We start from the raw sequence: 26,110 nt of genomic DNA, 5'->3' as shown, positions 1-26,110 counted from the left end.
AGGATGCAACGAGCAGTATTCCCGATTCGGTGGGTTAAGTCGTGAACCAACGGCTCGCCAAGGACTCTGTTATGTTGGTCGGGTGTGAAGAACCCCATCAGAGCCATAGCCAACATCTACATGCCTGCAAACCCCATTGGCCGTGACTTTTGCTTCAAGCATGAGGTTTTCCATATCATGTGTACAATTATTAGGCAGGTAGGTGGCTGCCAGTAACTGCCGGTCGAAATGCACGAGTTAATCCTTATACCAAAAGGAATGTGACAGCTTGCGGACATGAATCCAGGACTGTTATGCTCCAAATCCTGATTAAATGTACAAATCTAACCACCTGAGCATTTGGAAAGAGTGAGGATCTCTTGAGTTTATCTGTACTCAACCAATATCACGATCTTCGTGGTTGCCATAGCTGTACCCAGGAGAACCATGGCAACCGGTAGCTGCTGAAATCGAATGCCATCTCGTCACATAGCCCTAGGATAATACCAATCTTAGGCGTTCGGGAAGAAACGATTTTCAGACATGTCATCAACGTGTAGGTATGTGAACAGAGTCAAACGTCTAGATGTCAAGTCCGCAACGTTGAATGGCCCTTGATAACCTAGCGACATACACAATTGCCTGGGCCTCATACTCACTTGAGAACTGTGATGATTTGCCTACCATGTTTTAAAGGCCTCTATCAGAATCGAGGTCAAATGCACATATTGGTCCTTATTGCTAGGTAAGTATGAAAGACCGGAACCACCGTCGACCGCCTCGCTGCCTGATCAACCCATACTTCCTTCCATCTGCCTAGTTCCTTCCGTTTCTTGACTGCAGCACGAAACTCTTTTTCCTCTTTCCTTTCCGATTCACTCGTCCTCCCGACAGAAAATAGTCCACACGCAAGTGAGCCTCAAAACATCTTCATCCCCCACAACCACGCGCCCATAACCACAAAATACCTGCTTCTGCAACACTCACCAAGTCACCAAGATAAGAGTAAGTCTTTCTTCAACTAACAATGTTGTTAAAATCAAAATACTGATGAAATTTAGCCAAAATATCTCGGCCGCACATCAAAAACCTTTACCACACTAAGAACTTACCACAGTATGCTCTATCCGATCATTACTTCCAAAGTGAACTTATCAAACTGACAAAAAATCTTTCAGAAGAACATCATGGCTGACCAGAACCTTCCCGAGATGTCCGCATCCGATGTCAACTTCATGTGTCATGTCTTCATGCACATGACAGAAAAGCCTGTCATTGACTGGGACAGCTTCGCGGTTGCCGCTGGCTTCAAGAGTGGAGGTGTCGCTCGTGTACGTTCGCGTTCCACTTGACAAAGTACTTAGGCAGTCAACATGTGCTAACTCTGTGATTTTCAGACTCGCTGGGGCCAAATCAAGCGCAAGTTCGCCCCGGCTGACCAGGCCACCCCCAAGAAGAAGGCCTCGCAGGCTTCTGCCAGCACCCCGACTTCTGCCTCCAAGGTCAAGAAGACCACCGGACGAGTCGGCGCCAAGGCCGCCAAGGGCAAGAAGATCGTCAAGGACGAGGAGGAGGAGGAAGAGGCCGATGATGACAAGGATGTCATCAAGACCAAGGAAGAGGTGTTCGACATCTAAGAAGACTTCTCGACTACCAGATTTGCCGAGAATGAGTGGATGTTCAGGAACGGAGATCTTTGGAGAGATGGCTCCAAGACGTGCCCTATGCGATATGCCTACGGCGTCAGGAGAGTCTGGGAAGAGCCCAGCTAAGAACTCAATACGATCTCGAGCTTACAAAAAACATCGTTTCCCTTCTCATCGTGACTTCTGAGAATGTTCAAGTCCATACGCCACTCGAGTAACATCTGTCAATGTGTGGTATTACGCTTAATGTCTTGCCTGATACCTAGGATGAGCAAGTCTGCGACACCCAGAAGCCACTATCCGTCACCATTGAGTCTGACCCGAGCTCTTCAGGCCTCGACACGTCAGTAAGGAAAACCTAGGTACAACAAAACAACCTTGAAGTCACTTGCAATGAGGTTCTTCAGTTGTTTGTCTTTCTCTCCATCAGAACTGTCAGTTTTCTTTGCTCTTCTTGCCTCTCCTCGCCTCCATTGTTATTTAACCTCCACACTTCTTTGCGTTTCCAGTATCGCCAGCATCCCTCGGTAGCCTAACTCGACGGACCGTTGACTGATCTGCTCCCGCCCGGCTCGGGCATAGCAACCTCACAAGGCGGGTACTCTGAGTGAGGGCACCTTCTCGACTGATGGACCGGTGCCTATGGGGGACTTAAAACCCCTTCTACTGAAGCTGAAGCCGAAAATTTCTTTCTTCCTTCTTTACACACTTTTCTCAGGTCACTCAGCAGACACACAGGCAACTTGCAAAATCCAACATTACTCTGAACATCGATATCCATATATCACCAGACGCCATCGTAAGTTAATTTTCTCTCAAACATCTCATACTTGAGAAACCTTCACTGAAGATATTTGCTGACTCGAGCTAGCATAATGCCTCCTAAGAAGTCCACTGCTACCGAGGGCGAGTCCGCCGTCCCCATGCTCACGGAAACCGAGGTCAAGTTCGTCAAGGCTGTCTTTGACAGCATGAACACGCGCCCTGACATCGACTACGAGAACGTCGCCGGTATCATGGGTTTGGCCAATGGCAAGAGTGCCAGGGACCGCCTTCGTACCATTTCCAAGAAGCATGGCTGGTCCGCCACTGATGGCTCCAGCGGTGGCAGCCCTGCCAAGAAGCCTGTCGGAGTGAAGAAGACGCCCGTCAAGAAGAAGGGCATTGCCCAGCGCAAGAAGAAGGTGAGTGGCCTGCTAAGATTTTGCAATTCATCCCTCGGAATGTTTTATCTATCATGAATGCTGACCAGTCGATAGACCACCAAGAAGACCGAGTCCTCTGGTTCCGACGTCGACGAGGACATCTCGGGCAAGCTCGAGTCTGACACCGATGGCGAGGCTGCTGCCAAGGCTGAGCTTAACAACCCCGATAGCGACTCCGACTAAACGACTCCGCTATGACTGAACTCTGTGTTCCAGTCAGTGCTCGGCAGGAAAGGGATACGAAGTCGGGAATTCTCTGCATATGGTCTTAGAATGGGGAATATCTGGATTGGGGTTGGGTGATAGCAGGTTATGCTAGTTTGAGCAACTCAATTCTAACTCGTCTCATAAGCCGTATCTTTTTCGAAACCATAATGTCATCGTGAAGCCAACCTACTTGCCCTCCATGTTCTGATTTCCTGGAGCTCAGCCTGATTATCCTGGGTCTAGACATTGTCTTTAGGTCGAGGAATAGTCCATCAATCAGGGTCTGGTCTGTATAGCTATTTCTTGGAATGATCCCAAGATCTAGATTGTTCTTTCCCGTTCTTTTTGTGGCTCTCGCCTTGTCTGAATAACGTCTGATCGTTGTGTTGTCGTCTGGTCTTCTTTTCGTCCACATTTCGCTCGCCATTTGTTTGGATTCCTTTGACCGACTGCCTTGTTTCTTGTCACCTTTTGAACCGCATAGTCCTGCTTCTTGTCTAAATAGAGAACCCTCGTTATTTCGTCTAGTCATCATCATTCCGTCTGGTTTTCTTTCCGATGAGAACGCCCCCTTCATTATTGATCAGACCCTTCAACCACTTGACCGATCTGGCTCATTCATGTTTTGAACCACTTGTGAGTGCCTCTTGTCTCAGGTAGATAGCTCTCACCACATGGTTCAACTTTCAGGTGTGTATCCAAAGTGCTCCCGCTAGGACAGTGAAATTCCTTCAGCCAGCTGCCTGGTCTGCCAAATTCTGAAATAGGTGTCCCTGCCTCTCGTCTAGGTAGCTCTCGCCTTATCACCTGATCATTGTGCTGTCGTCTAGTATCGTGCCTTTCGTCCAGACTGTTCCCGCCTTTCGTCCAAACAGCCGTCGTCTTTCGTCTCGACTATCCAGTTCCTGTCCGGACTGCTCCCGCTGTATTGATAAGAGCCTTCAAGCACCTGCCTGGCCTGTCCACATCTTGAACCACTTGTACCCGCCTCATCTTCTGGGCTCTTGCCAATCCAGTTCATCAGAGGTCAAGCTAGACTATTTGAGCCAGCCTCTCACCAAAACTTGTCACCAACCCAACTCTTCTTCACAACAACCTCTCACCCTTCCAGCTCTTGAGCCTTGCTTTCAGACTTTGTCTTCATATAAGACTACTCATACTTAACTTCCTCCAACAATACCCATACTCAACCTCTTCCACTCGACTCAAGATGGCTTCTGTCGGAACTGATGCTGAGGGCCAGGTGACCTTCCTTGTTCACTGCATCAAGCATTCTTCCAGCGGAAAGGTAAGTGCCATATTACTTGGTTGCATCTAGAGACTCAAATTATCTAACAAGAACAGATTGACTTTCAAGCTGTTGCTACTGATTGCAACATCGCGTCCAAGGCCGCTGCGTAAGTCAAACTTCCTACCATGATACACATCACGGCTCTAGAGGGAAAAGCTAACTTGGCATGTCTTACAGTGCCAAGCGATTCGAGCGCATCCTCAAGCCTTTCGGAATGAAGACTAGTGACCTATCCAAGGCTGGCCCCATTGGCAGTGCTGCTTCTCCTGGTGGCAGCAACGCCAGCCCCAAGACCCCGGGCAAGGCTACGCCCAAGTCCAAGGGCAAGCGCGCTCCCACCGAGACTCCCACCAAGGAGACGAAGCGCGTCAAGCTGGCCAATCACCCAGCTGTCTCGTCCTACAATGACGAGGATGATGCCGAGGATGTGCCTCAGTTCAAGGTCAAGGATGACCCCGAGGCCTCTGGCGCTGACTCGACCAACGGTTCGTACCACGATATCCCCCGAAGCCGCGATGACGATGACGACGACTTGCAACTTCTCTACGTTGTGGAGAAGACGAGCGATTGCCCGATTCACGATTGCGGCGAATCTCGAAGTCCTCCTTCCACGTCCGTTTCGAGCGATACTAATACCGAGGGTTCAATGCAGATGGTGCCAAGGCCGACGAGCATGCCGAGATTTAGCGACATGCCAGCTTGCTATCACGGCTGGGGATTCCTGCCGGAAATGCCAGTCTACGCATGGCCAGATACGTGCGCGATACATGGGGAGCTAGAAGCAGCACAGTTAGTCGGGATATGTGAGTATTTCTTGCGCAGTTCTTCCGAGACTTTGTTAACAAATTCTAAATAGGACCGGAGATTGGCTCTCTACAGGGACGATGTTGCCGTCATGGCTCACCAACATGCTGGCAGGGATGGCTCACCAACATGCTGGCAGGGATGGCTCATACATAGGAGTGATGATGATTAGGGTCAATTAGAGACTCAAGAAATAGAACGAGTGGTTTTCTCTTCTTTCGCAACGCAATGATCACCATACAAGCTTTGTGAGACCCGAGCATGGTGCGCGCCGTTGAAGGTTCCGCTGTGGCGCTGCCTGATTGGGCAAGTGGGACTGTCTTGGCAAGGGTCATCCCACTTCTTCCGGAGCATTTGGGGCTCAATTTCGACGACACCCTTAGTTCGTGTGTAAGAACAGCCTCCTCGTAGCCTTTCGTGCCTGCCATTCATCACAACGCTTGTTTGCCGTATCTTGCGCCAAATGGCCTATATCATGAGTCTGTCACGAGGGTCCATTATGTTATCCAAAATGCTTCACCGCATGCCTGGTTTGCCGTCCCAGATCTTCTGGCCTTCAGGCGGTGCTGCTCCTGCGTGCGAGGCGAACATCTTGCGAGTGATTAATATGGAGAATCTCATGTGACAAGTTAAAGTAGTATCAATAATTCCAATCTCGTGGCTTCTGCTCATTTACGTCCAGATGTTTTCGTTTACCTCCAGGGCATCTACTATCTTCAACGGATACCAGCCAGCTTCGCCTCACATGGTCTGTAAGGTATCCTAGATCCGAGAGCACATGGACAACTCGTATTGCCAATTGAATCTTCTGGACGCAAGCCATGCATAGCATCACAATGAGCCACCAAGAGATCCGAGCATGTTGACTTCCAGCATCTTCGAGTGGTCACAAAAGCAACACAGTTAAGTAGAAACACATAAGGCAGGTGCACTTCCCTCAACACCCCCTCCTTCCTTCCCAGTTCCATTTCCAGAAAACACCTCTCACCCCCTCGAAGAAACCTGAGGCCAACCGGAGCATCTCATGCTCACTTGCACCCGTGGACGTTCTGCCTAACCTCCCAAATCGGAGACGCTGCAGCCAACCAGAGTGCTCCATCCACACTTCACCTTCTCATCGCACCTTCCTCCCATCTCCTTCTCACCCAACTTCCTTCCCTCACCTCACCAAGGCAAACTTTTTTCGGCCAACTCAGCCGAGAGCACACAAACAGCTGCCCCCAAAAATTTCCGGCTTTCCTCTGGGTGGGCCATACACGCAAATCTGATTTCTTCCCCCCTCCCACAACCCAGCGAAGTTGTTTTTCTTCTTCCCTTCTTCATCGCGGCAACCGTCCCCTCTACCAGACGAGCGATTGACGGAATCAATTTTCGTTCAATCCATCAAACGACAAGCAAAGCATCTCGCGGTCATTGAAGAATAAGTATTTCTTCCCTTTTACATCTCCAGCTTCTGGACCAACCGGTAAGTATTTTATCGGCCGCGGCCTCTTTCGCCTCATTTTTTTCCTTTCCATCTCAGATCGCGAGGTGTGGACAAACAACTGATCGCCCCGACAGACGGAGTCATCAAACTCTTCCTCCTCCATCGCGCGATTGCAATTACGACATCAATCCACCGCGACGCAATGTCTGCCTCTCCGCTCTCACCTGGTGCCGACATGGGCACTCATTGGGAGCTCTCGTCTGGCGCCTCGTCGCCCCGTTCCGACACTTCAAGCAACACCAACAGCCTGTTCTCTTCGCTTGATTCTCCCACCGAGACGGAGCTTTCTTTCCCAAGCCATGGACCCAATGATGCCAAGGAGTCTTTGGCGCTTGGTCGCACCGACGTTACCGTCATGCCCAGTCTTGTCAACCATGTCCTCGTCGGACAGACTGCTTATACTCCAGGATACATTCAACAACTGTCCAAGCAGCTCCAGCATGCACGCAAGACTGGCGAATTCCCCAATACAACATCTGCGATGGAAGATCCCCAGACAATCGTTGAAGACTACCATCTTCTTCAGCGTCTCCGAGATGCACGGGGCGACCCTGCTATTCACCCTCCTCCCCAGCAGTACAACGTCATCAAGGTCGACATCGCTCGTCGCATCAAGGCTCGTGATGAAGCCTATGAAGCCCCTGCCAACTATCAAGAGGTGGATCACCGAGTTCAAAACTGGATGAACTCAATCAACAAGGAAGCTCGCATGTTGGAGATTACACAGGCGGCACTTCAGCGCAAGGGCATCAATAACCCCACCCAAGACGACTTGGACACCATCGCCGAGGAGTTCATGCAGATCGCGGAGCGCACTCTTCTTGACGTCGCCAATCCTCTGCGCATGAATGCTACTCGCATGGAGGGCAACATGAGTCGTTTCGATAGCCAGCTCAGTGGCTTCGATGGCGCCATGACTGCTCAGCTTGACACGCTCAACACTGTTGTGACCAACCTCAACAGATCCATGAATACCTCTATGAGCTCACAGCTCGGCACTCTCAACACCATGCTTGAATCTCAGAGCAACAGCTTCAGCGGATCCGTTGGCATGATCAACACAGCCCTCAACACCGTCACCACCGATCTGCATCAGATCACCTCCAGTCTCCCCGCAATGATTGCCGCGGCAGTTCAAGCTGCAGTCAAAGAGCAACTCTCTGCCAGCCCTCACCAGGTTTTCCACAGCAAGCAACACCAATCCAACTACGATCAGCCCCCCGGATATGCTACAGCTACACGGATGCAGCAATACCAAGCCGCTGGCGGAGAGCTCTTTGGTGGTGGCGCACGAGCTGTCGCTTCTGCAGTCCAAGTATCAGGACAAGAACCTGGACAGGCCTTGCACATGACCATGCAGCCCACCAAGTCGAGATTCAGAAGATTCTTGCGGGTCATCACTGGAAGAGGACAATCGAAAAAGGAGACGGGTTCCAAGTAATGAAGCTCATGACGAGGCTTCAACATTCAGCTGTCCGACTTTGTGGCCAGCACTCCCCCCTCTGAGACGTACACAACACATCCGATCACCAAGCTTTGGAAAGATGGAAGGCATGATGGGAGGAAATTGGTTTTGTAGATCACTGATAGTTTGACTCGTACGTACTACGAGATTAATAATTCGTTTCACATTGAGCATTTTGTTCCCTCGTGAGATCAACATTGTGTTGGATTTGTCGCCTTGTTGCGCAAATCTACCGATATCATTCATACGCAACAGTCTCACAACGAGTCAACCCTTCAACTCAAGGCAACAGGGAATATTAAAGTAGCTCGTGTCTCCTCGCCCGCTAGAGTAGCTGTCGTATCTTAAAGGTACCATGAGAAGAACATGGTGTTTATCACTGTAACATTCGTGGGCCGTATTGAAGACATCATCATCGTCCTTCGAAGGCGACGTCATGACATAGAAAAAGAAGTACTGTGCCGCACAAGAATCGGCAGAAGCGATAGAGTCACTGGCAAAGCCTGAGGGTATTCCTATATCTTTTGCAACTGCCTGAGTTCCGGGTTGCCTGGCAGGCCAGGACTGCGTCTCCCACACGCGTATGCCTCCCTCAGCTTCGACAACCCAAACAATCCCAACGCGTCTCCTACTTCTGTTAGAGGCAGCCGCTCTCATACCTACCGGACGAGCCGCCTCAAGTGGGGTCAATACCGACGTGCCTACCCACGGGCCTCAACCGCCCTTCGCGGTCAATAGTATCGCGACCCTGAGCTGCTCCCAGTTTACTCTTCTTTCTTTCACCTACACCCACTCAAAAGTCGCCTATTCTGACTTCCCTACATTTCCGCGTCTATTTCCGCGTCCATCTTTCATTGCCTACCACAAGACACCACACGCTGTAGATCCCTCCGGTATCTATCTCGATCACGATCACCGCGAAAAGTGCTCCTTGACAACTCGTGGATACATTCGAAAGATTCCGACTTACGCATCGCCCATCAAAATCTCTTCATTCGTCGACCTGATATCACAGTGGTAAGTCATGCCCCATCCCTCCTTTGGTCTAATTCTCTTTACACGCTGCTTCTTTCCCTCGCCTTCTGTCACCCAAGAATTGCTTCTTCTTTGCGACAAAGGGATTCCCACTTTGTATTTTGTGCATCTTTTTTACTTTACTCATCAGTCCCCTTGTCTTCCGATATCGCCAATGACTTCTTTTGTTGCCTGCAAACCGGCGTTCTGTCCTATTCACCCGACTCATTGGTTGCATTCGGTACTAATCAAACTTGCTTTCAGCTGCCAAAATGGCGCCTTCCAAGAAGTCGATGGGCAAGCTCCCTGATATCCCGAAGGCAAAGCAGGATGCCAAAGTCCGAAAGAACATGACGGCGAGGAAGAACCCCTCTGCCAAAGAACAAAAAGTCCCCAAGAAGGGTGTCAAGGTCACCACTCGCCCAAAAAGCCGGGCCCTGATTCAGTGGAGGAGTAAGTAGAATCCGTTCCATTAAAATCATTTTTACGGCGATTGACTGTAGGCACAGGGGAAGAACCCTTACTTGTGACGCTCCTTTGGGTGCAGTATACCTGTGCCAAAGAGCACGGCAAGATGCCCTGGGATGATATCATTCCTCAGTGCTTCACCGGAGTGACATCAACGGCATTCACTCAATTCCTTGCCCGAGAGCGCAAGCGACTCCTCAAGATGGGCTACTGTGTTCCACCTCTCCCCAGCCAGGCCAAGAGCCTGGAGAGGGACCAGAACATCCGCGGTTATATCAATGCGCCGACCGCCGACAACGAGAATGCTATCAGGCCCGTCAGCCTTGATGAGCCGTTTCTCCAGCCCTGCCAGCAAGGCGACAACTAGCAGTTGATGGCCAACGCAGCAGGCGAGGGAGAGCTGGAAGATGGCGAGGCTGATGATGCCATGGTGGAGGAACTCGATGACGACGGTTCCTTAAATGACAGCGAGGCTCCCAAATATGCAAGTTTGAACCGACTCTTCCTCTGCAATCACTGACATTGAATAGAATGGAGAGTCACCTCAGCTTCCGTTTGGCCAGGACCCTTGCCAGGCTCATGCTCAGTCGGGCCATCTTGTGAACAACGACGAAGCGCAGCCGAGTCACCGGGTTCACGACATTCCCAACCCTCAACAGCAGGCCGGAGAATTGCTGTTCCACCACGTTCAACAGTTCAGTCTGGCCCAACACGATGCCCAGAACGATGCCAAGATCCAGCAGCAGCCATCCCACTCGGCGCAGTATTCGAGCCAGCATAATCAGATAGAACAAGCCAATCAGGAGTGGCAAGCTCAGCATCTCAATGAGGGCAACGACATGCAACTATATAGGCAAGCGATCGAAGCCTGGAAGCACGACGAACCCCCAAACGAAGCACGGATTTATGTCGAGGGTCTCCCTCCCATGGCATACTATCTTTTCAAGGTGCCTGCGAGCGTCAGTGGTGGCGTTTCCTTGATATCCGGCACCGAGATCATGTACCCGATGCGAACCGAGAATGGCTATACGACATATGCCATTCCGATCCCGGTCAACTTGGGCAACTATCTCGACGACCCCAATGGTCAGGATTTTGGTGCCCCAACCCCCTTTGGCAACTCGCCGACGACGAATCTAGCCCCGGGCTCTTCGTCACTCAATGAGCCAGCTTTTCAGGCTTTGAGCGATGGCTCCAGTGATGTCAATCGTGGTGGATTCAACGGTGGTTTTCAGGGTGAACATCACTTGCATGAAGATGCCAATCACCTTGCCATGGCGACGGGCTCCGCCCACGTGGGCGACGATCAGGGATTCGGCTTCAACGATTTCGACGCGAACTTGTTCGACTTCAGTCAATTCCACTGAATCGTTGGGCGCGCCATAGAATAACACAATACACGACCTTCAGCACATTAGACTTGATAAGGAGTCCTTGAGTTTCGTTGGGGTATTACGAATATTGGCGTTGGAGACAGCCTAAGGATAGGAGGAAGATGCCGTCGTGTGTGCCTTTGTTGTTTGCTCTGCTTTTCTTCTTCTCATTTCCTTCTTTCACCACACCTCTTTTAGCATCTTACCTCGACCCCTTCTGAGGGTGAAGAGTGTCTACGGTGTGATAGTCATAGCAACAGACGGCGCAATGATTGCTGCTGATGAGATTGTGCAGTAGAAAAAAAAGTTTTGCTCTACACGGGAGTTTTGCCTTTTCCATTTTCCGTTTCATGCTTCCCTCAGTTTGTATCAATTGTTAGTAGCGCCTGAGGCGTACTTATCATTAGCATTAGATACAATAGACCAATGCATTGAGATTGTCATCTTGAGCGTTTGAGTTCAAGTTTCCGCAACCGACTTCCGCCGGATCTCACGTTTGACCCACGATAACCGATTATGACAGGCCTCAAAGATAAATGGAAGCATGGAATTTCACGAAAAACGCTGCGATATCTTTGACTTTGAACGTTATATTTAACAAAAGACCAGGCTAATTTGCTTCTTGCGGTCTTTTGATGTATGTACAGTCGAATGAACCAAAGAGTTCAATGCCGTTTGATGAAGTTTGTACACGAATCTGTAAAATGTAGAATCCCTCTCTCCTTACATACCATCAGCAATCATGGCGTTGATGATCTTTACGTGACGGTTCGCGTTTGTCTCGCTCCATTCAGTATCGTAATTAAGACCGTACGGCCAGAAGTGCGAGCCGCCACAGCTGATCTTGGCACTGGAGCCATCCCAGGAGCGAAGCAGGGGCAATGCCGTAGCCCAGTCGCCAGACGCGCATTTGGAGTTGAAAGCGGCAGTCTGTCCAACGCCAAGTGTGTGTGAGATCTCGTGGAGCGCAGTACGCTCGTTCATGTAAGATCGGTTCGATCCGAAGCGGAGATCACCGTTGTAGTTGGCCTCGGCAGTGGGAACGCCGGGCGTATAGTAGACACGGATCGTCTTGCTGGCCTTGCCCTGACTTGCGTGTCTTGCGACGGCCAGCTTCATGGCGGCTTCGATCTTGGTGTATGCGTCGCTTTGGTCGGCTGTGGGGTTGGCGGCCTTCTCAAGAGTCCAGGTGATGGCACCTTGAGCGGCAGAGGCGGAGGCCACGATAACGGCAAGGAGTGACAACTTCATGTTTGCAGAGAGAGTGGATGTGTATTTGAGAGATTAGAGTATTGGATGCTGGTGATGATCTTGCAATATCTTCCGTTTCTTCGTCTTCCGACTCCCTTCTTATACTCCAGGAACACTACCATCTAGGAGGTAACTCCGGCCCCTTGCCCAAGCGAGTTGGAAATTAAGGATATATGTTGCAAGAAGATCGTGCCTATTTCAACTCGGTCTCGCGCATTAGGCCCTCTAACTCCCTTGTAGTAGCATTCTCATCCTTGCGATAGCGCGGCCAAGAGGTTAGGGGTTGCATCACGGCGCCACGGCGCCGTCGCTCCGTTTCTTGATGTTTCAAGTACAGTGAGCTTCTGCAATAAAGTCGAGGCATGCGCACCTATGAAAAGACTAAGAAAAGAAGCTTGTTTGAAACGTTGCACCGTTGAATCTAGGTGTAACTCGCATGCGGCTAACGCATTGCTCGGATGGCAGTTCTCGTGACTTGCTTAAAGTGCCATCCAATGTTTGCTGATCTGCTACAACGTCGGGGTTCATGCTATGTGTCCAATACTTCGTATTGCTTGGTAAGTCGGTGCAGTTGCTCAGGAGAAACCCCATAGTCGATCGTCCGCCGATGTTCTCCGATGGTCGAACCCATGTCAATATTCGGCAATGGTCACTAGGGGATACCATGTGCGGATGCTGAGAATGGAGACAGATGCCATTGGAAGACGGTAGAAATGCACCCACAATCGCGCTAATCCCTTTTGGTACTGGCGCCTCAGAAGGGACCTCGTTTAGCCGAACGTCCGAGATAAATTTTTGGAGCCGGTGACAGGAAGCTTCTCCAATTCTATCACTCACTGCAACTTTTTACTTCATCTCCTTGGAGCGACACGTGTGATTCAAACCCGGCGACACCTTCAATCCTTAGTTGTGTATTTCTTCTTTCTTACCTAGATACCCTCATAATAAGATTCAAGATGCAGCGCGCTCTTTCTTCCCGCGCGAGAGCTTCCGTCCTCTCTGCTGCTCCCAGCAAGTTCCGTGCCGGTGCCGGCCTGGGACAGCAGCTTCGCTTCGCCCACAAGGTTCGTCAACACGTCGCGAAGCATTGGCAATGCCATCAGCTTCAGGATGCTAACTCAGTCTACAGGAGCTGAAGTTCGGTGTTGAGGGCCGTGCTGCCCTGCTCGCTGGTGCCGATACTCTGGCTAAGGCCGTCGCGACAACACTTGGCCCCAAGGGTCGCAACGTCCTCATTGAGTCAAGCTATGGCTCCCCCAAGATCACAAAGGGTATGGAAACACGCAATTGAGTTTGATTTCATCAATAAGCTGACTGGTTCTTAGATGGTGTAACTGTCGCGAAGGCAATTACCCTCAAGGACAAGTTCGAGAACCTCGGCGCCCGCCTCATCCAGGACGTCGCCTCCAAGACCAACGAGACCGCCGGTGACGGTACCACCACCGCCACCGTCCTCGCCCGTTCCATCTTCTCCGAGACCGTCAAGAACGTCGCCGCTGGCTGCAACCCCATGGACCTGCGCCGTGGTATCCAGGCTGCTGTCGATGAGGTTGTCGCTTTCCTCCAGAAGAACAAGAGAGATATTTCCACCAGCGAGGAGGTCGCCCAGGTCGCCACCATCTCCGCCAACGGTGACCAGGAGGTCGGCAACCTGATTGCCAAGGCCATGGAGAAGGTCGGCAAGGAGGGTGTCATCACCGTCAAGGAGGGCAAGACTCTGGTCGACGAGCTCGAGGTTACCGAGGGTATGCGCTTCGACCGCGGCTTCGTCTCCCCCTACTTCATCACCGACGCCAAGTCCCAGAAGGTCGAGTTCGAGAAGCCCCTGATCCTCCTCTCCGAGAAGAAGATCTCTGCCGTCCAGGACATCATTCCCGCTCTTGAGGCCTCCACCCAGCTGAGACGTCCTCTCGTCATCATTGCCGAGGACATTGAGGGTGAGGCTCTCGCCGTCTGCATTCTCAACAAGCTCCGTGGCCAGCTCCAGGTCGCCGCCGTCAAGGCTCCCGGCTTCGGTGACAACCGCAAGTCCATCCTCGGTGACTTGGCTGTCCTCACCAACGGTACCGTCTTCAGCGAGGAGCTTGACATCAAGCTTGAGAAGGCTACCCCCGACATGCTCGGCTCCACCGGCTCCATCACCATCACCAAGGAGGACACCATCTTCCTGAACGGTGAGGGCGCCAAGGACTCCATCTCCCAGCGCTGCGAGCAGATCCGTGGTGTCATGAACGACCCCACTACTTCCGAGTACGAGAAGGAGAAGCTCCAGGAGCGTCTGGCCAAGCTCTCTGGTGGTGTCGCCGTCATCAAGGTCGGTGGCTCCTCCGAGGTTGAGGTCGGTGAGAAGAAGGACCGCTTCGTCGATGCCCTGAACGCCACCCGCGCCGCCGTTGAGGAGGGTATCCTGCCCGGTGGTGGTACTGCCCTTATTAAGGCCTCTGCCCTTGCTCTTAAGGACGTCAAGACCGCCAACTTCGACCAGCAGCTTGGTGTCACCATCGTCAAGAACGCCATCACCCGCCCTGCTCGTGCCATCGTCGAGAACGCTGGCCTCGAGGGCTCCGTTATCGTCGGCAAGCTCACTGATGAGTTCGCCAGCGAGTTCAACAAGGGTTTCGACTCCTCCAAGGGCGAGTACGTCGACATGATTGCCGCCGGTATCCTTGACCCCTTCAAGGTCGTCCGCACCGGTCTGGTTGATGCCAGCGGTGTCGCTTCCCTGCTCGGTACCACCGAGGTCGCCATTGTTGAGGCTCCCGAAGAGAAGGGACCTCCTCCTATGGGCGGCATGGGTGGTATGGGCGGAATGGGAGGCATGGGTGGTATGATGTAAAAACATGATCCATGATCAAAATGTCTTCTTGTATTAAAAAAAAGTCAACTGGGCGAGGGGCATGGGCACTGGTGTTACTATTAAAAAGGATGTATAACTGCGGCCATTTGTACTAATCTCCCCTCTTTCCCCCTTTTACGCAGCAGTATCCCTGAGGGGACTTGAGAGCTCTGTATTGTACAATAGCACTAGCAAGTTATGTAAGATGAAGGAAGAAAGCAAAATGAGTTAAAGAACAACAAGACAAAGAGCAAATGCATGCATTGACTAGACTGGAGCTGTGCACGGTGGATTGACGTCGGTCGGTAGCTACTTAGTTAACAGCTCAGTGACAGCTTGAAGAATTGGCCAGTGTGTCGGCCGCTACTTTTTAGTGGTAGAGTTCCTTGGCTTCTTCATGCTGACAAGTAAGGTAGGCAACCGTTAAGGGCAGCCCGGTCCACGTCACGTAAACAGGCACCCATCATGTGTTTTTGGTGATGACTTCTTGTGTTTATTTTAACCAAGCAACAGGAGCTTGTCACCCCTTGCAATGGGCTGTCCCCCCAACAAGAGATTCCAAGTTCAGGCCCTGTCTGTTGACTGCCGCCTGGGGTGGGATTCGTCAACCTCCTGTGGCTGACGCAGATAGTCACGTGCTCCAATCTCACCTGGACAACAACCCCACCATGCGGGTGTTTTTCTCGCCCGCTTCCCCTCCACTGTGACCCAACTCCTCCGTTCCTGTCCAAGATACCTCATCACCCGAAAGCAAGCTGTTGCCTCTTTTTCTGCCACCACCCTCCGTGCAGCAAATCTCCCGGCCGAACCACTCGATCTCGAAGTAGGCACCCCCATTTCTCACTTTGCTTTGCACGGCAAACAGTTTTAAATCATTCAATTTCCCTTTGGTTTTCTAGTTGCTAATCTGCTCTCAGCCCACTTTCCCGCCTCTTCTCCTAGCCACACCCCCGCCATAAACCAGCATCATGGTGAGTAACTAAAAGCTTCCAAGGATCAGCCGTCTACCAAAACACCATGCTAATCTCAATCGCAGTCTCAATCCGGGTTCGTAATTCCCCCTTCCGAAGAGCCTCATACCTCTGCGCCGACGAACCATCTAATGGGCGACTCTACCGCTCGTTCGATGACGATCCCGGCGGAGCAGGACAAGCTGGCTCCATCTGCCACCTAACCTCAGCAAGGCGGCGCATGCTAACCCGATTTTCCCCACCAGAGCGCAAGTCTCTCAGGAGTGCATAACGGCCTACAATGAGCTCAAGCTCTCCAAGAAGTACAAGTACATCATCTACAAGCTTTCGGACGACAACAAGGAGATCGTCGTCGAGGAGGCCTCGGCCGATAAGGACTACGACAACTTCCGCGAGAAGCTGATCAACGCCCAGACCAAGTCCAAGAGCGTATGTTTCTCTGCTTTCCCGCGACACAATGCCGCAGTTTAAAGACAATGCTAACAATGCTAACAATGCATCAGGGTGCTGTTGGCAAGGGCCCCCGCTACGCCGTCTACGACTTCGAGTACAGCCTTGCCTCTGGCGAGGGTGAGCGGTACGTTGCCCCGCATTCACCCAACCTGGAACCTGCAGCTAATACCCCAACAGCAACAAGATCACCTTCCTCGCCTGGTCCCCCGATGATGCCGGTGTCATGGTCAGTACTAGCTACTCTCGCAAAGCTCAATTGAATTTGTCGCTAACCTGTCCCAAAGGCCAAGATGGTTTACGCCTCCTCCAAGGAGGCCCTGAAGCGCTCGCTCACTGGTATTGCGACCGAGCTCCAGGCCAACGATGCCGACGACATCGAGTACGACTCCATTCTCAAGACCGTCAGCAAGGGCATGGCTGGTTAAATGTCTCTTTCCCCTCTCAAACACACCCATACCCTTCCTTACGCGGTGAGACGGAGCATACACTTTGGCGGCTGCAGTCTTCCGGGACGATTGACGACGATCATGGAGAGTTTACGATGAATATGGAGGGCCACTTTCTCCCCCTTTGGCGATTTCGGGACCCAGACCTTTTTCCCACTCCGAGTTTCTTTTTGGGGCGTGACAAGTAAATTTCCAGATTTGAACTGCCCGCCTGGTTATATCAACCCAGTGCCATAGGAAAACATCTCATGCCGGAATGCAGAGCATTCTTGTTGTTGCCCAAATAACGACGACGAAATCACTTCTTTATTAGACCATTACCTATGCTCAAGTCTTGTGCTTCGTGAATTTCTACGTTATGACTTCTTCTGGGCCTGCCAGGTTGAGCGCCACAGCCCTGATAGCTCCTCCGCCTTTTGCTCGTGCTTAAGCCTCTGCAGCAAGAAGCCCTTGAGATCGCTCCAGAATTCGTCCGTGTCCAGTGCCGCCTCTCCAATGTCCTCCTCTGTAGAGTTGGGCGCAACCGCAGCGCTAGGCTCAGGCTTGACTGCAGCAGCTCCTCCAATGACCATAACGGAGAACTCAAGCGACGCCTGACCATCCGTGAGCAAGTCCTTCAGCACCTTGCTGTCTGGCACCGGCTTCTTGTTGAACAGCAGCTTCATCTTGTCCACAGGTATCCGTGACTCCGCCTCGACCGCCGTCTTGATGTCGAGGATAGAGGTGTTGAGCGACTGGGAGGACAGCTTGATATCCAGGGGAGGGTTACGCAGGGACTTGAGGGTGACGTTGACGCTGCGCTCCTGGCCTGGCGCAAGGTTCGAGGGCTTGCTCATGGCCTTGGGCATCTTGGGCAGGATGTACTGCATGATGTTAGCTATCCATAGCTACAAACGCTTCATTGGTAGGGATGAGGCTTACAGGCGGGCGGGCCGGGAAGTTCTTGGAGTCCTCGACATGGTCGGCGGACAGCTTCGCCGGGCGCGACTCCAAGGTCGCCAGGAACTGTCTTGCGAATACGACTTCAGCCATGGTTGCGATATGTTAAGCTATGTGGCGCGCTTTCGGTAAGTTTGCCTGGTCGGGGTTGCTCGAGTCGTTGCTTTGAGTTCAGGAAGCTATAGGTTGGGTGAGATATAGAAGAGGGCCGTCGGGAAGGCTTAATTACTAGATGATCGGCTGGAGGGTAAGGCGTTGGAAATGACTTCGTCCGGTGTTCTGGTGTACTGCCCGCTCTGCTCAGGTAGAGTTGACACACTGAAGAGGGATGGCGGGGCGGACTGAGCTGGAGTGTGGAGCTTCGACCGCTCGTCTGGGCGGCGTGGCTTTATCGGCCAATCTTATCGGTGCTGGTCAGTGCGCGATAGGAAAAAGTTTCGGTGGGGGGACCGCTTCTAACCCAAGTGAAGGAACTTTTTTTTTCTTCTGAGCAGTGTAGCGGCGACCGACTTTGAACCAGGCGGTACCGTATATCTCGAATTTTCTACTTCTTCGATACCCTTTTTTCCCCACCCCGAATACCCAAGTCTCGATACGAATTGATCGATCAAAATGGGTGTCGGAAACCGTATGAAGAAGCAGGGTGCGCCCGAACCCTTGTCCGAGGCGCATTTCGCAAAGTTGAAGCGCAAGGCCGGTCTGCCAGTCGAACCCGTCGAGGCCCCCGAGGTCAAGAGGAGGAGAAGAGGAGCGGCGCCCAAGGCCAATGCCGCCGCAGCGAAGAAGCAGGATGCGAAGAAGAGCAACGGCGCCAAGGCTGGAAAGCCTGCGCCCAAGGCCGCCAACGGCAGAGGAAAGAAGGCCCCCCAGCCTGTCGACTCGGACGAAGAAATGTCAGACGACGACGATGCCGGCGACTTTGCTGGTGCCCCTTCCGACATGAGCGACGATGACGACGAGGTTGACGAGTTCTCCGACCTGGAGGCCGCAGAGAAGCTGGGAGACGATTTCATAGATGGTTCCGACGACGACTCCGTCTACGATTCAGAAGAGGAGCGCGGCGGCGGTGGAAAGCACATGTTCTCAGAGGACGAAGACGACTCGGACGGCGAGGAGATGCTCACAAAGGCCAACATTGAGGGTCTCGCACGGAGACTCGACCAGAAGCAGGCCGAGGAGGACGCCGACGCGCAGGCCGAACTCGAGGAGATGGGCATCCAGACCAACATTGACGGCGACAAGCCGCACATCCTCGAAGACGACTCGGACGACGAGCTCGCCGCCAAGACCAAGACGCTCCTCGCGCCCGACCTGCAGCTCCTGAGAACGAGGATCACGGAAAACATTAGAGTGCTCGACGACTTTGCGAAGCTCCACGAGGAGGGCCGCTCCCGCACAGAGTACGTCAACCAGCTCATCAAGGACATCTGCGCCTACTACGGCTACTCCGAGTACCTCGCCGAGAAGCTCTTCTCCCTCTTCTCGCCCCGCGAGGCGTTCGCCTTCTTCGAGGCCAACGAGTCGGCCCGACCCGTCGTCATCCGCACAAACACCCTCCGCACCCACCGCAGAGACCTCGCCCAGGCCCTCATCGGCCGCGGCGTCACCCTCGAGCCCGTCGGCAAGTGGTCCAAGGTCGGCCTCCAGATCTTTGAGAGCAACGTGCCCCTCGGTGCCACGCCCGAGTACCTGGCCGGCTACTACATCCTCCAGGCCGCCTCCTCCTTCTTGCCCGTCATGGCCCTCGAGCCCCAGGAGAACGAGCGCGTGCTGGATATGGCCGCCGCTCCCGGTGGTAAGACGACGCACATGGCCGCCATGATGAAGAACACCGGTGTCATCGTCGCCAACGATCCCAGCAAGCAGCGTGCCAAGGGTCTCATTGGTAACATCCACCGCCTCGGCGCCCGCAACGTCGTCGTCTCAAACTACGACGCCAGAGAGTTCCCCAAGCCCATGGGCGGCTTCGACCGTGTCCTGCTCGATGCCCCTTGCTCCGGTACCGGTGTCATTGCAAAGGATGCCAGCGTCAAGACCAACAAGACGGAGAGGGATTTCATGCTGCTGCCGCACATGCAGAAGCAGCTTATCCTCGCCGCCATTGACTCTGTCAACCACCATAGCAAGACGGGTGGTTACATTGTCTACTCTACCTGTTCCGTCACAGTCGAGGAGAAGTAAGCATATCCACCTCCATTTGATGATTCTTTCAGTTATACTAACAACCCCACAGCGAGTCCGTCGTAGCATACGCCCTCTCCCGCCGCCCCAACGTCAAGCTTGTCGACACCAACCTCCCCTTCGGCCGCGAGGGCTTCACCTCCTACATGGGCAAGAAATTCGACCCCTCCCTCAAGCTCACCCGCCGCTACTACCCGCACACCTACAACGTCGACGGTTTCTTCGTCGCCAAATTCCAAAAGATCGGTCCCACCCCCGCAAAGGCCGAGCGCGACCGCTCCTCTGCCTCCGTCGGCGAGGTCGTCGACAAGACTCCCATCACCACCGACGACGAGTCCAACGCCGGCGGCAAGACCGACGACGACTTTGGCGGCTTCGACGACGACGAGGACGAGGAGTACGTCCTCAAGGCCAAGCGCAACGCCATGCGCAGACGCGGTCTCGACCCCAACGCTTTGTCTGCGAAGGCGAAGAAGGCTGCCTCCAACGCCAAGAAGGAGTCTACCGCTTCTGCCTCCGAGGCTGAGGTTGAGAGCGCCCCTGAGTCTGAGAAGCCCGCAGAGAAGACGCCCGAGAAGAAGGATAAGAGCAAGCAAAAGGCCGTCGCGGCCGACAAGGAGAAGAAGGCCGAGAGGAATCCGGCGCAGAAGAAGGTGACGTCCACCGTGGCCGCGCCGGATAAGAGCCCGAAGAGCAAGAGCCCCAAGCAAAAGAAGGAGAAGAAGTCTGCGAAATAAAAGGACGAAGAAACGTAAAACAAAAGGAATGAATTAGAACGAGGGTTGGGATCTTTTCGAAGTGTATCTTGTGTAGTAGACAAAGAAGCATCTTGTCAGGGATCGAGGTCGAAACGAACCCTGCGTCGTTGTTGTTGTTGATGTTGTTGCATTATAATTACCTATTACTACTAAATGGAGTCGGAGCTCAAAAAGGTTTTCGGGAAATAAAAAAAAGTATCGAACGAAAATATTGAACAGTGAAGAGTTTGTTGACATGATCGTCGCTGTCGCCGTTCATCTGTTGTGACCGTCATTTGCCGTCGCCGCTTAAGAAAAAAAGCCTTTCACGTCCACGTCAAGAAGGAATTATCCAGCCAGCTGGCCACGAAGAGAATTGAGAAAAGAAGATTGGGTTATTGCTAATCCAATACGCCGAAGCCAAAAAAATGAATCTAAGCAGAGCTTTTCATCAACGTGTCTCTCATCATCAAAGAGATAAATGACAGACACACCAACCAATCCTTGACCACCTCCACAGGCAAAGAAAGGCTAACTACCCCCAACCTCCTCCAAACAGCATCGTAAAGATAAAAAGCATTGTACAAAAATGCAAACGTCAAAGCAATCCTTTTTCCTCCACTATGATTATAAACCCTCTTATCCAGCTCGGGTCTGGATGGTATCGAGTCCCAAATCCCAAATCATCTGTTTGTTGTCATAAAGTCGGCGTGCCATTTCCTCTGCCGGACCTCTTTTCATCGTTAAAGCCGTGTGTCATGAATCCTATTCAAGACCTTTTGTAGGAGTATGTTGTACACAAAGAAGAGTCCAGAAAGTCGTCACTGGAATCGTCATAAATGTTGTTCGTCGTAATCCTTCTTCCAAAACGCCTCGTTCGTAGCTCGCCCTGTCGTTCGCCATGACGCCAGGGGTATTAAAATAATTATGTATGAAGAAAAAAGCATGGTATGCCGCCCGAAGTAGAATGCTGTTGGTGTGGTGAGGTCTACTGGGCAGCCCTTTGATGAAGTAGGATGTCGCGAATCGCCCATCTGGCAGCTTCGCGGTCTCGGTCTCCGACACCGAGCCACTTCTCGCATTTCTTTCGCCACCGGTCTTCTTCTTCGCGCTGTCTCCGAACGAATTCGGGACCAACGTCGAATTCTTCCCCTACGAGCCACTCGTCCTTAACTTCGCTAACGCGACCGGGTTCTTTGGAGTCGCCTTGGTTGTCGTCGAGATCGGGAATGTCCTTGAAGACGTCCTCATCGTCGTCTAAAGCATTGAAGCCGTCCATGGGGTCGGGTATCTCAGACTTGGTGTTCGTCTGTGGGCCGAGCTTGAGCCAGCACATGTTTTGTGGATCAAAGACCATGCCGCCCACAACCTGCACGCCCTTCGTGTGGCTGATGTTCGTGATCAGAGCCGGCCGAGGCGTTGAAGAAGCTTCCTTATCTCGTACCACATGCGGCGGCATTGATGTTGGCGATGGGGACGATGCGGGTGGGTCGAACGCGTTCAAGACATTTTCGTTGCCTTCCCAACGGTAGGTGTCGGGGTTGTAGAACATACCCTGAAGATCTACAGGGTGGTCAGTATAACGATGTGCAATCCATTGGGCTAGTGCACTTACGTTGCGGAGTCTTGTCCTTATTCATGTTGGAAATTAGATGAGGCTTCAATTGAGGAAGGTTCCTCTTCTTTTTCGACCGCACCGTCGCCTGTGGTAGTCCGGGATTGAAATTGTTCCTGGACGACAGCTGGGAAACGCGCGACGAGGTGAGAGGCGCCAGTGGGCCTGATGGAGCTCGTTGAGCAAGCGAGGTCTCCCGAGCAATTCGGCTAGCCTGGGTATCGCGGGCGAAATGGGGCGTGTAATCACCCTTCGCAGGGGAGTAAGGAGCCGGGGAGGGCGTGGTAGTCCGATCAGGTAGCACATTTTGGTAAAGCTTGTTGCGGAGCGGTGCCTTGACAGGTTGTCGGACAAATTTTGCCTCTGAATGGGCCGAAGTAGGCAAGTCGTCGAATCCGTCCAACTCGTGCCCATCACCAAAGTTCCGAGTTCGGTTTGGCTTGGTGAGAGTGCGGAACGACAAACCGTCGCGGGTGATATGGTCCGAATGACGATTTGTTCTCTTCGGACTCGGCGACCGCATTGTCGACCTGGAAAATGCCCTCGAGGTCGGCCGCAGGTCTAGAGCGTTCTCAGAATCGTGGCGGCGGAAGCTGCGAGAAGTTTTTGCAGTCACGTGCTGCGACTGGGATTGTGACGCCCCAGCAGGGAGAAAGGGGCGTCGTTGCTGGGCAGCGAAGCTTTCCACAGCGGGTCGAGATCTCTCAGTAGGAGTCTTGGGCCGCATCGAGGAAGGCGGACGGCCATCTGTCCTAGACGGTGGCCGTTCAAACCGGGACATTGTCTTTGCCGGTGAGTGAGAGCTGCTCATTGCAGGCAGAGATCGCTTAAATCTCAACAACTGCGTGCTAGTGGTCGTCGGCTCATTACGCAGCGACGTCGTAGAGGTTCTAGCACCAAGCTCTCGCCTGCGTGGAGTCGACGGGAGCAAAGAGCTCGATGGAGAAGGTGTTGTGGGAGTCGGCATGCTATGAATACTCGTGACGGAAGACTGAGATTGGTGACCCATGCGAGACTGAGATCTTCTCGTACGAGCAAAGATAGGACCACCACTCTCAGACACAGGCTCCAGGGCAGACTGAGTTCGCTCATGACGCTCATGACTAGGCCGAGGGAGCCGTGACGGAGTAGCCTTGTTGGTGAAGGTCAATGAGATTGCAGTCTTGGGTCTCTGGGGGCTCGGTGGGCGGTTTGCATTTACACGAATATTGCGATGGAGTGTAAGCCTGCCCGAGTTGAAGACGTCGCCATCACCCACGTCAAGACCATCAAACATGTCTTCAGGCTCTGGCTCGCGCGGCTGAGGAGTCTTGAGATTTGGGGGCTCTTCTTCGACGGGACGCACGGGGGAGCGACTGAGTTTCCTACGACTCAATCTCTCACCAAAGTTGACCGGGCCGCTAGGGAGTACAAGGCCATCAAACGTCTCATCTTCGCTCTCGGCGGTGAATGAGCTCGAGACGCTGGGGCTCATGGCGGAGACAGACGAGCTCCTATTCGAACGAGCGTCTCTTCGTGTGCCTCCGAACCGAGTACCGAGGCTACCCTCACCCCAGTCCAGATCATCTGCCTGGTTCGACGGCGTCTTTGGGATGTCCTTTCTAGTCGAGAGCCTCAATTTGCCATCTGAGGGCAATTCGAAGTCGTTCTCAAAATCATCGTCCAAAGGCTTGTCAATCTTCTGAGGGGTCGGTGGGGTGATAAGTGAAATGGGTTTAGGCGGGCGAGTCTTTGACACTTTGATAGTCTCCGATCCATCGCCAAAGAAATCGTCGTCGTCGTCATCGTTGTCACGGAACTTCTCCAAGTTGAGAGCCCCTGATAATGTGCTCGTCCTTGATTCCGTCGACTCTCTCCTGTCCAATATGGAAACCGCGGGAGGAGTCTTCATAGCTTTGGTCGGACTAGTCTGGTTGGAACCGCCGCTGACTTGTCGAAGAGCGTCGGGGAACCTAGAGCCGTCCTGAGGTTTGATGCGAAGGGCCTGAGCCGAGTCTGGAAGAACCAGATCATCCTCCCAGTCGTCCTGCATGATTTTCTTGATCTTTCGTCCACCAAGTCGTTTAATAGTACCGCCCATTAGAGCGGAAGAAGGTACATTTTTGGGTATCGGAATGCCGGCCTGTGTGGCAGCGGCGATGGCGTCGAGGGTCGACTTCTCGTCGTCGCCCGGGACATGCACGTGGGTCTCTTCGTCCAGGATAGATTCGAGGTCGGAACGGAGGGAAACATGTGAAGACGCAGAGTCGCGTCGTGAGGGAGGAAGGGTGGTAACGGTAGCGGTAGAGGCGGTGCGGAATGTCAGATCGTCGGTGTCGATTTGGAAATCGTCATCGTCCCAGTCTTCGATATCGGGTTCCGCCGCCGGCTGGCGTGGCTTGAGGCGTAGAGGTTCCATGTTTTCGGTAGGTTTCTTTGTTTGGGGGAGCGCAGAATTGAATTGGGTCCGAGAAGGCCGTAGTCGTATCGCAAAAGACTTCCCGACAGCGCTTTTCTGCTTGTCAATGTTGCAAGATCATATCGTCAACAATAACAGCAGCCCCGGCCCGGCATAACCTTGACAAGGCGGAGATAGTGGTCGCAAGCGATGTTGTTTGGTAGTATTTAGGCGTCGCGGGGGGCGCAAAAAGATTTGTCGTGGTGGTGTTTAGGCGTAGAAATGGCGGCGCGGATTGTTTTTGAATCGAGTAAAGTATCGTCGTTTCCGGGAATGTGTGTGGTAGTGTGGGAAGTAGTGTCTGTCGGCTACTGGTAGGATGAATTGCGAGAGATGCAAACAGGTGCAGAAGCAGAACAAGTGGAGGTGATGCAAAGAAAGTTCGTCGTAAGGGGTGATTGCGCAAGAGGAACAGGAACAGGGTCCAGAGATGTCGAGCGTGACGTTTGTCGAGGGTTGTGCTGGAGTAGAATGAGATCAGGGCAGTCGTGAGTGTCGGGGGGGAGAGACTGGATTTGCCCTTCTTGCTGGATGAGATGTAGCAAAAATGGCTGGGAAGCTGGGGTTGATGGATCGGGCCTGGCAAACAGAGCGAGGTGGTAGGTCGGCCAGATGGTGGGCTGGGTCCAGTACGAGTGGTGCGTGGGCACAGCGTGGTGCAGCACAGCGCAACGTAGTGGATGGTGTGGTGGACAGCTGGGTGGCTGGTATTGCGCGCAGGTGTGGGCAAACCCACTGAGCTACGTATCTTGTGAGGTGTTCCGCAGGCACGAGGGTGACAGAATTGGGGGTAGCAGGGACAGCCGGTGTGCGTGTGTTATACGATTCTCACGTTTCCCCTTTTTCGCTAGGTTCGGTTCTCTCGTCTTTTCTTCTTTTTCCTTAAGCTTGATTGAGAATCCACTATCGTCTTTTCTTAGTCTCTCTGTGTAAGGTACTGGGACAACAGAAGGAGGGAGTAAATAATAAGGCCGGCAGGGACGGTGAGAGAGGGAAGAGAGTGGGTAAAAAAAAGAGAAAGCCGATCTAGACAAGCTGGGTCCGCTCTTTTTCTGCGGGACAGGCAGAGTCATGCTCCGGGTGGACAACAGACGGGGGAAAAGAACAGGTGGGAGGCACGGAGGGCGTGGGAGGGTGCAGACCGGGGGTCCAGGGCTCTCCAGTGAATCATAATTTTTCCCAGGGTGAGCAACGTGATTTAGCGGGGACATCAGATGGTTCATTGATTGGACGACGACCACATGTATGCGGGGACGGTTGCACTTGACTTGCACGATTCTGACGCGTTGGAGGCGCGACAGCCCTT

General features: G+C 52.8%; 10 protein-coding genes across 10 annotated transcripts; 7 read left to right on the top strand and 3 right to left on the bottom strand.

Moving 5' to 3' along the window:
* Nucleotides 1-1,166: 1,166 nt before the first annotated feature.
* Nucleotides 1,167-1,616, top strand: HER10_EVM0010187 (uncharacterized protein; the record flags this gene model as incomplete). Its single annotated transcript, XM_035479655.1, has 2 exons — nucleotides 1,167-1,223; nucleotides 1,377-1,616. 2 exons carry the CDS (start codon nucleotides 1,167-1,169, stop codon nucleotides 1,614-1,616), a joined length of 297 nt encoding a protein of 98 aa, XP_035329950.1.
* Nucleotides 1,617-2,500: 884 nt separating this feature from the next.
* HER10_EVM0006215 (uncharacterized protein) lies at nucleotides 2,501-3,013 on the top strand (the record flags this gene model as incomplete). The annotated part of the gene is made up of 2 exons (XM_035475807.1): nucleotides 2,501-2,809; nucleotides 2,885-3,013. The coding sequence occupies 2 exons, from the start codon at nucleotides 2,501-2,503 to the stop codon at nucleotides 3,011-3,013; spliced, it is 438 nt and encodes a 145-aa protein (XP_035329441.1).
* A 1,234-nt stretch (nucleotides 3,014-4,247) lies between these two features.
* On the top strand, nucleotides 4,248-5,184 carry HER10_EVM0003563 (uncharacterized protein; the record flags this gene model as incomplete). Its single annotated transcript, XM_035473236.1, has 3 exons — nucleotides 4,248-4,325; nucleotides 4,382-4,434; nucleotides 4,506-5,184. 3 exons carry the CDS (start codon nucleotides 4,248-4,250, stop codon nucleotides 5,182-5,184), a joined length of 810 nt encoding a protein of 269 aa, XP_035329102.1.
* Nucleotides 5,185-6,697: 1,513 nt separating this feature from the next.
* HER10_EVM0001999 (uncharacterized protein) lies at nucleotides 6,698-8,136 on the top strand. The gene has a single exon (XM_035471730.1). It carries the CDS (start codon nucleotides 6,761-6,763, stop codon nucleotides 8,057-8,059), a length of 1,299 nt encoding a protein of 432 aa, XP_035328930.1. The 5' UTR covers nucleotides 6,698-6,760; the 3' UTR covers nucleotides 8,060-8,136.
* Nucleotides 8,137-9,369: 1,233 nt separating this feature from the next.
* On the top strand, nucleotides 9,370-10,932 carry HER10_EVM0003902 (uncharacterized protein; the record flags this gene model as incomplete). Its single annotated transcript, XM_035473564.1, has 3 exons — nucleotides 9,370-9,550; nucleotides 9,601-9,881; nucleotides 10,096-10,932. The coding sequence occupies 3 exons, from the start codon at nucleotides 9,370-9,372 to the stop codon at nucleotides 10,930-10,932; spliced, it is 1,299 nt and encodes a 432-aa protein (XP_035329148.1).
* Nucleotides 10,933-11,661: 729 nt separating this feature from the next.
* HER10_EVM0004856 (ricin B lectin) lies at nucleotides 11,662-12,189 on the bottom strand (the record flags this gene model as incomplete). Its single annotated transcript, XM_035474486.1, has 1 exon — nucleotides 11,662-12,189. The coding sequence occupies one exon, from the start codon at nucleotides 12,187-12,189 to the stop codon at nucleotides 11,662-11,664; it is 528 nt and encodes a 175-aa protein (XP_035329269.1).
* Nucleotides 12,190-13,020: 831 nt separating this feature from the next.
* HER10_EVM0009943 (chaperonin GroL) lies at nucleotides 13,021-15,259 on the top strand. The gene is made up of 3 exons (XM_035479414.1): nucleotides 13,021-13,253; nucleotides 13,319-13,460; nucleotides 13,515-15,259. The coding sequence occupies exons 1-3, from the start codon at nucleotides 13,146-13,148 to the stop codon at nucleotides 15,023-15,025; spliced, it is 1,761 nt and encodes a 586-aa protein (XP_035329920.1). The 5' UTR covers nucleotides 13,021-13,145; the 3' UTR covers nucleotides 15,026-15,259.
* Nucleotides 15,260-17,251: 1,992 nt separating this feature from the next.
* Nucleotides 17,252-17,927, bottom strand: HER10_EVM0011329 (uncharacterized protein; the record flags this gene model as incomplete). Its single annotated transcript, XM_035480764.1, has 2 exons — nucleotides 17,252-17,758; nucleotides 17,817-17,927. 2 exons carry the CDS (start codon nucleotides 17,925-17,927, stop codon nucleotides 17,252-17,254), a joined length of 618 nt encoding a protein of 205 aa, XP_035330082.1.
* Nucleotides 17,928-18,323: 396 nt separating this feature from the next.
* HER10_EVM0009781 (NOL1/NOP2/sun family protein) lies at nucleotides 18,324-20,752 on the top strand (the record flags this gene model as incomplete). Its single annotated transcript, XM_035479256.1, has 2 exons — nucleotides 18,324-20,011; nucleotides 20,068-20,752. Exons 1-2 carry the CDS (start codon nucleotides 18,447-18,449, stop codon nucleotides 20,750-20,752), a joined length of 2,250 nt encoding a protein of 749 aa, XP_035329902.1. The 5' UTR covers nucleotides 18,324-18,446.
* A 145-nt stretch (nucleotides 20,753-20,897) lies between these two features.
* HER10_EVM0013447 (cytokinesis regulator) lies at nucleotides 20,898-25,897 on the bottom strand. Its single transcript, XM_035482804.1, has 2 exons — nucleotides 22,368-25,897; nucleotides 20,898-22,315 (listed from the first exon to the last, which is right to left on the bottom strand). The coding sequence occupies exons 1-2, from the start codon at nucleotides 24,763-24,765 to the stop codon at nucleotides 21,741-21,743; spliced, it is 2,973 nt and encodes a 990-aa protein (XP_035330326.1). The 5' UTR covers nucleotides 24,766-25,897; the 3' UTR covers nucleotides 20,898-21,740.
* Nucleotides 25,898-26,110: the final 213 nt, after the last annotated feature.

Source organism: Colletotrichum scovillei (genome assembly GCF_011075155.1).
Source record: "Colletotrichum scovillei strain TJNH1 chromosome Unknown Contig00009, whole genome shotgun sequence".
In the NCBI taxonomy this organism is placed as follows: Eukaryota; Fungi; Ascomycota; class Sordariomycetes; order Glomerellales; family Glomerellaceae; genus Colletotrichum; species Colletotrichum scovillei.
This window is presented reverse-complemented; position numbering and strand designations above follow the sequence as displayed.

Bases quoted from the DNA above. Each gene is read 5' to 3' on its own strand.
- HER10_EVM0013447 (XM_035482804.1), bottom strand. From the start codon at position 24,765: ATGGAACCTCTACGCCTCAAGCCACGCCAGCCGGCGGCGGAACCCGAT. The intron at 22,316-22,367 runs GTAAGTGCACTA...ACCACCCTGTAG, and splicing joins TAAGGACAAGACTCCGCAAC to ATCTTCAGGGTATGTTCTAC.
- HER10_EVM0009943 (XM_035479414.1), top strand. From the start codon at position 13,146: ATGCAGCGCGCTCTTTCTTCCCGCGCGAGAGCTTCCGTCCTCTCTGCT. The intron at 13,254-13,318 runs GTTCGTCAACAC...CTCAGTCTACAG, and splicing joins AGCTTCGCTTCGCCCACAAG to GAGCTGAAGTTCGGTGTTGA. The intron at 13,461-13,514 runs GTATGGAAACAC...ACTGGTTCTTAG, and splicing joins CTCCCCCAAGATCACAAAGG to ATGGTGTAACTGTCGCGAAG.
- HER10_EVM0001999 (XM_035471730.1), top strand. From the start codon at position 6,761: ATGTCTGCCTCTCCGCTCTCACCTGGTGCCGACATGGGCACTCATTGG.